The following is a 12,336-nucleotide window of genomic DNA, read 5'->3' on the forward strand; positions in this document are numbered from 1 at the left end:
AGGCAAGGTATGTCAGTCACTAATCTTTCTGATCCTCAGTTTCCTAGTCTTTAAACAAGGAAAGAATGACCCATACCTAGCTACCTCCCAGAAATGTGAGTTAGTAAGGTATGTGCCTAGCATGCCCATTCTCTCTCACATATTGGTGTTTTAGTCCAATTTAACAATGTGGGTACTAAGGAGGCTGAGGAGCTCTCATTCACAAATGCACATGCAGTTATGGGGAAATTGAGAACTTTCCATTAACAAGCGTTTTGGTTTTTATTTTACATAATGTCTAGCTCTCAAAATCTATCAGGGTATAAGTCATAGTTTCAATATGACCTGGAGACAGGAAAATCATCGATAAACATAAGACATCTGTTTAATGTTTTGGTCACATTAGATCCCTAAGAAGTAAAGACATAGAAAAAGGAAAAAGAATAACCCAAAATAAGATCACTAGGTGAAACCTTTGCTAACCTAAGAGTTTAAATCAACTATTCAATTGTATTATTCACCATCACCCTCCTAAGTAATGGAAAAGCCTGAGAATAGGAGGTCTGGAACAAAAACATCCGAAGAACAAATTTACTATGTTAGTTGAGTGAATTACTGTCACTGAATATTAGATTACATAGAAAAGGAAAAGCTTATAAACATGCTTTTTGGGGTAGATTTTACTTTGTGAAGTTGCTGAGGATATTATTTTTGTTTTTAGATGGTAAAGACATATATAGTTTCTATAGACACAGAAACTACACCTTATGGTAAGGCCATATTCAAGCTGGACTTTTACTTCTTGATTTCTTTCTACTATTTACTATTTTCTACTATTTACTTGCATCCATTCAAATACGTAAAACAGAATAACAATGAGAGACTCTGTAGGAAGGATGAGAGGAAAAGGTAAGGACCTTCAGAAATCTCTGAGCTGCCAAACTATGATTTGGAGCAAGAACACCCAACTCTCCCCCATTACCTCAAGGTACATTTAAAAACTTCTCAAAACACAATTATTTAGATTGACTTTAATTATAAAAAATATATTCAAAGTTCCACTTTTTGGACTGTTTTGTGAAATGTGAACAGGATGGGTTATGAGCTAAGAGAAGGGAGAAAAACATACACACTTTGAGAACATTTAACATCTTGAAATCAGAATACTAAGAACCAGAAATTTTTTGACAGTTCCTTGATGGAGAAACTGAACCTACCAGCCAAAGTCTTTCCTTACTATCCAAGAGCGCAATTCAATGAATAAGAATCGAAGGTAATCAACGATCGTGAGAAGCAAGCCCAGAGCCGCGCTGCCCTCCTGCCCAGGCTTTGGAGGCCTCCTCTCTTCTCCCATTTGCTCCACACCATCTTTCTCTTTGCTTTGATTTCTTCGTGAAATGAGGCTTCTTTATACAAGAACTCTGCTTTTCCTTATTATGGCCTAAAAGCTTTGTTCAATCTTATAGTGAATTCTTCAAAAGCAGACCTTTTTTTTGTAGGAAAAAAGCTCTATTTCTCTAGTCTCTGATACCAAATTGATCATAAGACTGTGGACTTTTCCTTGCCTTCTCAGAAGACTAAAACTTCATTTCTCTTTTGGAGGTAAAGAAACTGGGCTATAATATGAAAAAGTCCATAAAGTACTTTCTGACTAGAACCACATCTTTCATACATCTAAAAACGTAACAAATATTAATGTTCAGTTTGAACGTTTATTTTTAGATAAACTGTATTGTTTATGAATTTAGAAACCGAGAGGGAAGTGACCATCAATATAATCCTATCAGGACAGGAAGCTAGAGATTTCTCAGACAAAGTTTCGCAGTTATATACCAACATTTCAAATCCTAGACAGGCAAAACTAGCTACAATCACTCAGATATAAATGTAAGTTGGACAAGTTGGCTTTAAAAGGCATTAAAACATTAGCATCACCTAGCCTCCCTCATGGCTATTAAAAACACTCGTAAGGGATAAAAAAGAAGGTGAGGATGGAGGGGGACAACAAGCAGGGAGGGGCACCCAACTCCGTGCAGAGCTGCCCTTCATTCAGGTCATTGCTACTAAAATACACAAAGCCCTACAGAGACTTGGCCACAAAATAATAGAGCCATGTAACAAAGGTTTCCTCTGCTCTGTGTGGGCACTTGAAAACACCGGAGGCAAAGGGAAAAAATTTTCAACTCTCAATCTGAGTCTTAAACACATAGAGCATAACTGTAATTGTACATAGAGCATAACTGTAATTGATCCTCAAAAACTCAACAGCAGAAGTTGGTACATGGCTCATGACGAGACCTTGTCTGCAATGAAGAAAACTTCAGAATTCCTACAAGACGGTCACCAAAAGTCTGGAAGTATCCATATTTCCATGTTAGCAAACATCCATGACAAGGATGAAGTCCTTGCTTTACCCCAGAATGACAATTCTATGGAAACAAGCAGAAAGATTTCATAAGACTAAGAACCTGTCTGGACAGTCTCCTGACTAGTAGCCACATTACTAGGTTAAAACTATGCTGACTTCTCCAGCCATGTTATCTTGACAGCTCTGCAGTTCCAAGGACCAGAACATGGCTTCATTACAGCCAAGGGGCGACTTAAGAACAGGTGACGGATTCTAACTAGGTACCTTTCTAGGCTAATGGATATTTCAGCAAACCTGTACTATTTCCCTAAACTCTAAACATGATACCTGAGAGAAAAGGCTCTGAAATTATTAACCCAGCTACAGACTATTTAGTGTTTATTATCTCTCTCATAGAAAAACGTATTATACCATTAAAAGAGTTTCAGTTTCTTATTTGTCTTTCATATTTTCCAAAATGTGGCCCTTCCTTGGGTTTCAAGAATGACTGCGGAACAGAGATAAACTGAGTTATTTTAAGAAACTACGACCAGATCCTTTCATGTGTCAAAGCAAAATCCCAAAATAAATCCTAAACTTTGACTTTGAAAAGTTAGGCTAAAGGAATGTTCATTTCCTGTCCTCCTAGGATCCACCTGCTTGCTAATGATATTACAAAAATATAACTTTTAAAATGTGAAGGGTAATTTTAATCTCATCAGCCAGCATTTGCCAAAATGTAATATGCACTTGACAGGATTAATAACAGTGGTTCTTTTTTCTGAAGTTCTTCAGCTTGGCTCCAAAGAGAGACAGAAAGAGGTGAAAACCTGGGTGTGTTATTCAAATGCTCCTATTAAAACCAGGAAGCAATACTTCAAATTATTTTGAGTCATCACTTTGAAACTACTCTCAACCATGGTATATACGGGTTATTCCAAATCCTAGTTCAGTTTCAAACATCACGGATATTAAGAACTTGAGCCTTGTACAAACAAAAATGAGGCTCAAAACAAAGAGGAATGCTTCCCTACAGATCAAATATTTATTCTATATTTAAATAAGCATAAGATTAAGGATGCTCCAAATGGGATTAAAACAATAACAAAATGTCATTCCACTTCATTATGCGGATAAAGATTTATCCCAGGGGTCGGCCCAGTGGCACAGCAGTTAAGAGCGCATGTTTCACTTCAGTGACCCCGGGGTTCACCGGTTCGGATCCCAGGTGCGGGCATGGCACGGCTTGGCATGCCATGCTGTGGTGGGCGTCCCACCTATAAAGTAGAGGAAGATGGGCATGGATGTTAGCTCAGGGCCAGTCTTCCTCAGCAAAAAAGAGGAGGATTGGGAGATGTTAGCTCAGGGCTAATCTTCCTAAAAAAAAAAAAAAAGATTTATCCTATTACATTATGTATACGGTATCACATAGAGGTGGATGGTATTACCAAGCAAAAAGTAATCTTTTCAGGTTTCTTAACATCCAAATAATTTTTTTTAAAGATTTTATTTTTTTCCTTTTTCTCCCCAAAGCCCCCCAGTACATAGTTGTATATTCTTCATTGTGGGTCCTGCTAGTTGTGGCATGCGGGACGCCGCCTCAGCGTGGTTTGATAAGCAGTGCCATGTCCGCGCCTAGGATTCGAACCAACGAAACACTGGGCCGCCTGCAACGGAGTGCGCGAACTTAACCACTCAGCCACAGGGCCAGCTCCCCAAATAATTTTTTAATTTGCCAAAAAGAAATCTAATAAATCAAAGGGATCTCATTTCTAAGGATTCTTAGACTGTAAACAGAATTTTTAAAGGAGTGACATTTGAGGAGAGTCACTTGGCTTAGTCACTGACCTTTCTTTATCCTTAAATAGGGAGCGGCAATTTCATGATCTTGAGTAGTATGAAAAATATGCCCCTTAAACCTGTAAACCATGGTAAGCTAATAGCCTTTAATAGTCTATATTTATTGTGTCATATATAAGTTCAACTACAATTTGATTCAATTAAAAAATCAAGACACCACCACTGTAATTCTAAAGACTAGCCAAGGATTGTTAAAACTATAAGGGCCACCACATGAGGCACTAAATTTCATCAAAATGGGAACACCAAATAATATTAAAACTACGCACTTTCCAAAACCTGAATGACATGAGAAAACTGACAAAAGACCCAGTGCTTCTCACTAGATCTCTTCCTTCTCTTATCCAAGAAGCTAACACAAATACTGCTACGATATATCCAAATATTTATGGATATGGCTAGCTACCCAAAAGTTTAAGTTCCTTAAACCTTGCTGAACTGAGGGCATAGTAGCACATTAAACGTTACAAAGTATCTCCAAGGATCAGTGCAAATATGTATGCCATTTCCACTGCGTGTACATCTCTCTTCAAAGCACAGGCTAAGTTTAAAAAGGAAAAAACAGGTATATGTATCTGAAAACCAGCAGTGCCAGTTTGAATCACCTCATTTCTATAAAATAACGTTTCACTTCTCTGCTACTCAGATATCTACCATTGACACCTAAAGTAAATCCAAACTTTTAAGACACAAGCAAGCTATTGGTTTTTGAGAGCCTACTACGTACCAAACACCGTGTTAGATATCCTGTATCAGTGCTTCTCAAACCACCTGTAGAGAAGGACCAGCTTTTTTCCGATCCATTGGAGAATAAAACTTTAGTAAAATACAATAAAAAAATTACTACAAAATAAAGTGAAAAAAGACACAAAATACAAGTCCCAAGTTTTACTATTATCTTCAACAGATATAAAATTAATCTAGCAACTGTTCCCAAGTTTCTAAATGCTTACTCTCAATTTCTGTACTTACCTTGTCACGACAGGTAACAGGCAGCTCATGGCATGTGGACCACATTTAGAGCAGCACTGCTCCACATGCAATCGATTTAGTTTTCCTAAGTAATTTTAAAAGCCTCCAAGTTCTTAGTAGTGACCACAAAAGGCTAAAGGAATTTGGTGTCTTCTGAAAAAAAAAAAAGAGATCAAATGATCTCAAGACCTTTTGCAGTCCCACAAATTCTACGATTCTGAATGTGAAGATGTGATGTGACTGGTAAGTAAAATCCTCATGCCTAATGACACAGCAACAGAGTAACTAAAAGAGGAAAGGCAGTAAGAAGAGGGGAAAAGAAGCTCAGAGAAAAAAGAATAAGAACTTAACTGGGAGGCAGACACTGACAACTATGAGACGTCGCCAAGTGAGAGGGAAGACACACCAACTACAACAGCATTTATTAGAGAGCCTTCAGGGTGGGGATGCAGGTCTTACAAATCAGTCTCTGAAAATCAGACAGAGTACTAATTAAATCTAAGACATGAAGAAAAGGTTAAAATATCCTTAAGAACATAGTTTAGCAAAGAAGAGTCATACATAAAAAAATAAGACTTCTATCAAAAAGATTAAACATTAAATAGCATTCGAAAAAGATTCCTAGGTCCACTATTTCACAATCCTTATTATACTACTTTTCTGTTACTTCAAAAAGGCTCAGGGCTGGCCCTGTGGCCGAGTGATTAAGTTCGTGCACTCCGCTTTGGCAGCCCAGGGTTTTGCCAGTTCGGATCCTGGGCGCGGACAAGCCAAGCTGAGGTGGATTCCCACATAGCACAACCAGACGGACCCCAACTAAAAATATGCAATTACGTACCGGGAGGCTCAGGGGAGAACAAGGAAAAATAAAATCTTTGAAAAAAAAAAGCTCATGTATGGTATTCATGGCATTAATACAATTCTAGGCTTCCAGCAGGAGCTCAATAAATACCTATTACAGTGTATTTTACTAATTGCAAATGCCTCAGTATTCTCATCTCTAAAGGATAATTCCTGTAGCATCTATCTCACATGGTTATTTTTAGAGAAATAAAATAATGTGATTGGTTAAACAAAATATGATTCATCCATAAAATAAATTATATATAATCTATTAAAAAGCATTATGTAAATTTTACATATTGATATTAAAAACATCTTTATAACAAAGTGTTTAGTATAAGGTACAAACCACATATATAATGTGATCCCAATGACAGAATATTAATGAAGGGGTAGAAACATACGTGCACGTCTGTCCGTGACCATAGGAAAAATGACCAACTCATGACCAGAGAAAAGAAGCTCAAACTAACACTTTGAATTATTATTGATGATACCAAAAAGATTCATTCAAAACATGCGTAAAAAAAATTTAGAGGTGGGGGCTGGCCCGGTGGCTGAGTGGTTAAGTTCACACGCTCCGCTGCAGGCAGCCCAGTGTTTCGTTGGTTCGAATCCTGGGCGCAGACATGGTACCACTCATCAGGCCACGCTAAGGCGGTGTCCCACATGCCACAGCTAGAAGGACCCACAACTAAGAATATACAACTATGTACTGGGGGGCTTTGGGGAGAAAAAGGAAAAAAATTAAATCTGTAAAAAAAAAAATTTAGAGGTATCAATTTCTCAGTCATAAATAATGCCAGAAAAACTCATAAAGCTATAAGAAAAGAGACAGAGATCCAAAACTACATTTGCTAAAAAGAAATCATTTGTGTCACTGCCCATGTGGTAAGAAGGAAGCTTACTACTCAAACACCTGCTATAGATTATGTAGTGTAAGAACTGGTACTCAAAGTGTGGTCCCTGGACCAGTAGCATTGGCATTACCTAGGAGCTGGTTAGAAACTCAGAATCTCAGGTCCCACCCTGGAGCCACTGAATCAGACTCTACATTTTAGCAAGATCCCAAGATGGTTGGTATGCATATAAAGTTTGAGAAGAGCTGCTGCAAAACCCAGAGAGAACTAAGAGGAAGAAATGTACACAGGTATGACAATGGGTTCTTCTTGATGGGCAGAATAGTGATGGCTTTGCTTTGAACCAAATCACATGGACAAGAAATGATTCTTTTCCTCCATACTCTAGGAAGTATCTAGTATAGGTTTAAAACATAAAAATAGCAAAATATTATTTTTACCATCCACAAATTTTTCATCATCAAGGACTTCCCAAAAGATTTTCTGTTTAAAGCATCCATCATCCCATGAATAAAGTTCTCCGGAGGGGCAACTCTCAAGAACTAAATACTTTGACCTTATATCCCCAACACAGAAAAAAAAATGATAGGTTAAGCCTATGGAGAAGGGAAAATATTAGAATATATAAGAGAAAACATATAAAATGTGTAATTAAGATACCCCTTTTTAAAAAAGTCTTTTAAATTCAGTTGGCAGAAATAAATCATACTTGTTCCTATATATCTCTAGCAAAAATAACCAAAAATATTACTCTTGTTGAAGACAAGATCAAGACACAGTACTATTATTCAACTATATGAATAAAGACAAGGATCTTAGTTCTCTAAGTTTTAAAGAACTTGAGGGAAAATATCTATTCATCCATGACAATACATGATTTTAGAACACAACATGCCATCAAAAACTTCAAGGATCCAACACTTGAAATGAATAATGTTTCAATATCAAAGTTTTCCCCACACATATTTTCATTATATGCCATATGCAAGCTGCTATTGTGGGCGCTTAATCCAATTTATCTCACTTAGTCTTCTCATTTACCCTCGAAAGAGGGCATTTTATAACCAAGGAATAGAAGTTCTGCTAGGAGGCAGAGCTGGGCTAAAAGCTGGCTAGCTATGTCAATGCCAAGGCCTATGGGCTCAACCACTAGGCTCGCTCTCTGTATCTGCACACCCCCTGAAGACTCCTGCGTTTTGAAGCTCCAGGTTAGTTATTTGTCACTGACGAGCCACCCCGGTGGTGTGGTGATTGATTAAGTCCACACACTCTGCTTTGGTGGTCTGGGGTTCGCTGGTTCGGATCCTGGGTGCGGACATGGCACCATTTATCAAGCCATGCTGTGACAGCGTCCCACACATAAAATAGAGGAAGACGGGCAAAGATGTTAGCTCAGGGCCACTCTTCCTCAGCAAAAAGAGGAGGACTGGCAGTGGATATTAGGTCAGAGCTAATCTTCCTCAAATAAATAAATAAATATTTGTCACTGACTCAGTATACTATCTTCCTTCAATCCCAGAGGCTATGATATTCCATATAGCCCCACATATTAACATGCATTCTAAAAACAACAGGCGAAGAAAGAGCCATACAATATAACTTTATACACATTTAAAAACCAATGTTGTGTAAGTTACATATTTGTTTACCATGTGAGTGCCTGTTTAACTCCGGAAGCAAGAAGGGTGACATTTTAGCACCAAATAGAACTATTTAGAGAAAAATGAATCTGTAGGATCAAAATTTGGGAGAAGTGTTCTAATTCTAGTTAACACTGTATGTCCCCCATTTTGTAGAACTACCACACAGTCTTGCAACCAGAGAACCTTTGGAAAAAAAGTCCTCTGTCTCCTCTGCCACAGTATGTGAAGTATCCATCTGTACCCTCTGGAACTGTGCTATGCGTATAACTATACGTATCTGTTTGAAAAGATCCATTGTTTTAGTTTCAAAGCTCTCCCACTGGTTGGCTAACAGAGTAAAACCTCTCTGAGTAATACGCTGTTTTTGTTTTCTAATACGTTAACTTCCTAAGTATTTCATACTTCAATATGCACAAAATACCACCTCTATCACGTGCGTGGACTGCTGCCTTATGGGAGCTCACTTCATCCAGAGGGAAGAGCAAAGGTCCTGAGGAGGCGGGGCTTAGGGACCTGCCAGCCTGACCTGTGATGAACACCAGGAGGCCTGGGGGGCTAGAGTGGAGTGGAGGGCAGCAGAAGGGGGCATAGCAGCAGCCAAGGTCCGAGAGGAGTCTGCCATGCATCGACTTGTGCACTGAATACTCCTGCAGGGCGCCGACCAGCTAGTAACACCGGCTGCTGCAGGGGAAGGAGGCTAGGAAGGAGACTTCTCCCTGAATTCTTCTTTGAACCTCTGGAACCTTGAACCATGTGTTGCTTTCCTAAAATTTCTGATTAAATAAAGCACCTCACGAAGCAACAGACTACACATATAATTTAGGTATTCTATTACATGATCAGAGATGTGGACTTAATTATGCATATAAAACTGAACAATGAAACAATCTTATGCATTTACACAGTTTGAGCATATTCTGAAGCCTCTCATCTGACTTACAGTAAATAAACCTAAATGGTCACATGTGTGTGTTCCAGCACACTTAAAGAGAAGAATCTCATTATTTATAAAAACTATTTCTCTAATTTTTAAAACTTTTCAACAGGATTGACTAAATATCTAACAATAGTCGATTGGGTAAACACATCACTGAACATCCATACAAAGAAATATCACGCAGGAATTAATATGTATGCAGGTATTAAAAACTATATTCTCAACAATACTGAATGTTTTGGAGAAATGCTCCCCCAAATAATGTCAATGATAAGTGAAAAGGGAAAAACACAAAATATACATGTAATCATCCTGATTTCTTAAAATATGTCTGTGCGTAAGCGTACATGTATAGAAAAATGTCTGGAGGGAAACATATGAAAATATGAACTTATCTCTCTAGGTGGCGGTAATATGAAGGATTTTATTTTCTTCTTTATAGTTTTTCTACACCTTGCAAATTTTCTAACATTCGAACATTTTAATTTTTTAAATTTTAAGGATTTTGCAATATTTTAAATAAATTATGATTAATAGCCTTATTATGCTAATCAGTAATTAGACCAGGCTAAATTCTATAATATGACTTTTGTGACAGTTCCAGTCCTCAGGGTACTGCCACTCAATAAAAGCTGGTAAATGGTCATAGTTCACTGAAAACCCTGAAAAAAATAATCTCTACACAGACATGTTCAAAATAAATAGAATTGTGCTCAAGTTTACTACTTAATCAAAGAACTAAGTTAAACAAAAATTTATTCAAATTCATTAAGATTTTTAGAATAATGATCAAACCAGGTATTTTCAATTAACTTCCTCTAATCTAGCTGTCTTCAGAAATCTCTCAGGGAGTCATTATTCTCTATGCAAAATTCATTATGCTCCACACGAAATCAAAAGTCTTAAGCCTATATTGCTTATCCACATTCCAGCAATAGCAACATTCATTACAACTGTTGGGATGTGTTCTCTCTTATCTAAAATGGAAAGTAAAACTGCAACTAAAATTCCTAAAGTCTCACCTGAACTAACTGCCTATTCTTATCTTATTCTCTATTAATGAATTTTTCCTCCCCTGTGTTCTCAACTCACAATATTATTCATTAAATCACACTCTTCACACATTTTAAATGCCCCTTTTGACATTCAGTTCAATCAGCTTCCAATGTTCTACCCCCTACTATATTAGTAGGTACTCAATCATGTACAATATGAAGGGGCTGCCCTCCAAAAGCTTCTAATATAGTAAGGGAGATCAAACATACAAATAAATAACTTTAATATATTTAAGGCAGTGCTATGGAAATACAGAAACGAGGGTGACTGTTTCTAACTGTCGGAACCATGAAAATTTTATGGAGAAATGGCATTTGATCTGCACCTTGAAGGACAAATAGGGTTCCCAAAGTGGACGTGGGGTTCCTCAGGGCAACAGAACCCCATGAGCCAAGACTGTGGGACAGAATGCAGAAAATGAGTGGGGGGCAAGGGGAGAGTAATGAGATAAGACTGGAAAGGTAGAATGGGGGCCAGCCAGGTGGCGCAGGGGTTAAATGCACATGTTCCGCTTCAGCGGCCAGGGGTTCACCGGTTCGGTCCTGGGTGCAGACATGGCACCATTTGGCATGCCATGCTGTGGTAGGCGTCCCACATAGAAAGTAGAGGAAGATGGGCACGGATGTTAGCTCAGGGCCAGTCTTCCTCAGCAGAAAGAGGAGGATTGGCAGCAGATGTTAGCTCCGGGCTAATCTTCCTCAAAAAAAAAAAAAAGGAAAGGTAGAATGGAGCCAAATCATAACTACCTTGAATTAGGAGTTTATTTTGCAGGAAATGGGAAGCCACTGAAGGTCTGGGCAAGGAAGTAATATAACTGTGCTTTAGGATGATTACTCTGACAGCCTTGTGTAGGCTGGGCTATAAAGATCTTATTTAAAATAGCTGCCATTAACTGCTGTCTCAGAGATAACAGGTTATCCTCTGCTACCTAAAGCAGAGGAACAGTGGGAAAACACTCAGAAGAACTAAACTAGAGTCCTAATCTTAGGATTAACTAACTATATGACCTTGGACAAATCACTTTGCTTCTCTAAGCCTTTTTTCCTAAAATAACATCTCCTCTACTGCCTCACAGAGCCACTGAAAGGATACGATGAAAACAGTACGTTTGAAAGCCCCTGGAAGGCTTGCTGGCCATAGTCCTCTATTCAACTCTGTGTTGTAGCATGATGGCAGACAATATGTAAATGAATGGGCTGGTTATGTTCCAATAAAACTTTATTTACAAAAACAGACAGCTGGATATGACCATGAGGGCCATAGTGTGCTGACCTCGGTACAGAGAAACTCTGTCCAATAGAAATACATATGGAATTTAACACTTTCCAGTAGCCACATTTAAAAAGGTAAAAGGAAACAGAGGAAATTAATGTTAGTATTTTTTAATTTAAATAACATATCTTAGTTAACCCATTACATACAAAATATTATCATTTCAACATCTAATCAATTTAGCTACTATTAGTGAGACATTTTACATGTTTTTTCTGCATGAAGTCTTCAAAATCTGATGTGTATCTTACACTTTTAGCACATTTCAATCCCGACCAGCCACACGTGGGCAGTAGCTACTGACTGGACAGCACAGTTCTAGAGGCTATTTAAGTAAAACTGCTAAACTTTGACAATACAAATGTAAAATAACAATTTGAACAATAAAAGAAACCAAAGCATATAATTGTACTCTATAGAGAAGATGAAAGCAAAATGAACTTCAGACTTTAAAAATAATGTTTCTCTGGGGCCAGTCCAGTGGCGTAGTGGTTAAGTTCACACACCGCTTTGGCAGCCTGGGGTTCGCAGGTTCAGATCCTGGGCACAGACCTATATACCACTCAT

General features: G+C 38.1%; 1 protein-coding gene across 9 annotated transcripts in view; it reads right to left on the minus strand.

Moving 5' to 3' along the window:
* Positions 1-12,336, minus strand: part of HECTD4 (HECT domain E3 ubiquitin protein ligase 4) — a 186,251-nt gene that overhangs the window by 160,650 nt on the left and 13,265 nt on the right. The window contains exon 1 of one of the 9 annotated variants that reach the window (XM_070516103.1): positions 5,159-5,297. The exons of the other annotated variants lie outside the window; for them this stretch is intronic. Within the exon in view, the coding sequence (XP_070372204.1) occupies positions 5,159-5,203 (45 nt within the window). The 5' untranslated portion in view covers positions 5,204-5,297. Of the gene's footprint in view, positions 1-5,158; positions 5,298-12,336 lie in introns of those variants that run through there. 9 annotated transcript variants of the gene reach the window in all.

Source organism: Equus asinus, chromosome 8 (assembly GCF_041296235.1).
Source record: "Equus asinus isolate D_3611 breed Donkey chromosome 8, EquAss-T2T_v2, whole genome shotgun sequence".
NCBI lineage: Eukaryota > Metazoa > Chordata > Mammalia > Perissodactyla > Equidae > Equus > Equus asinus.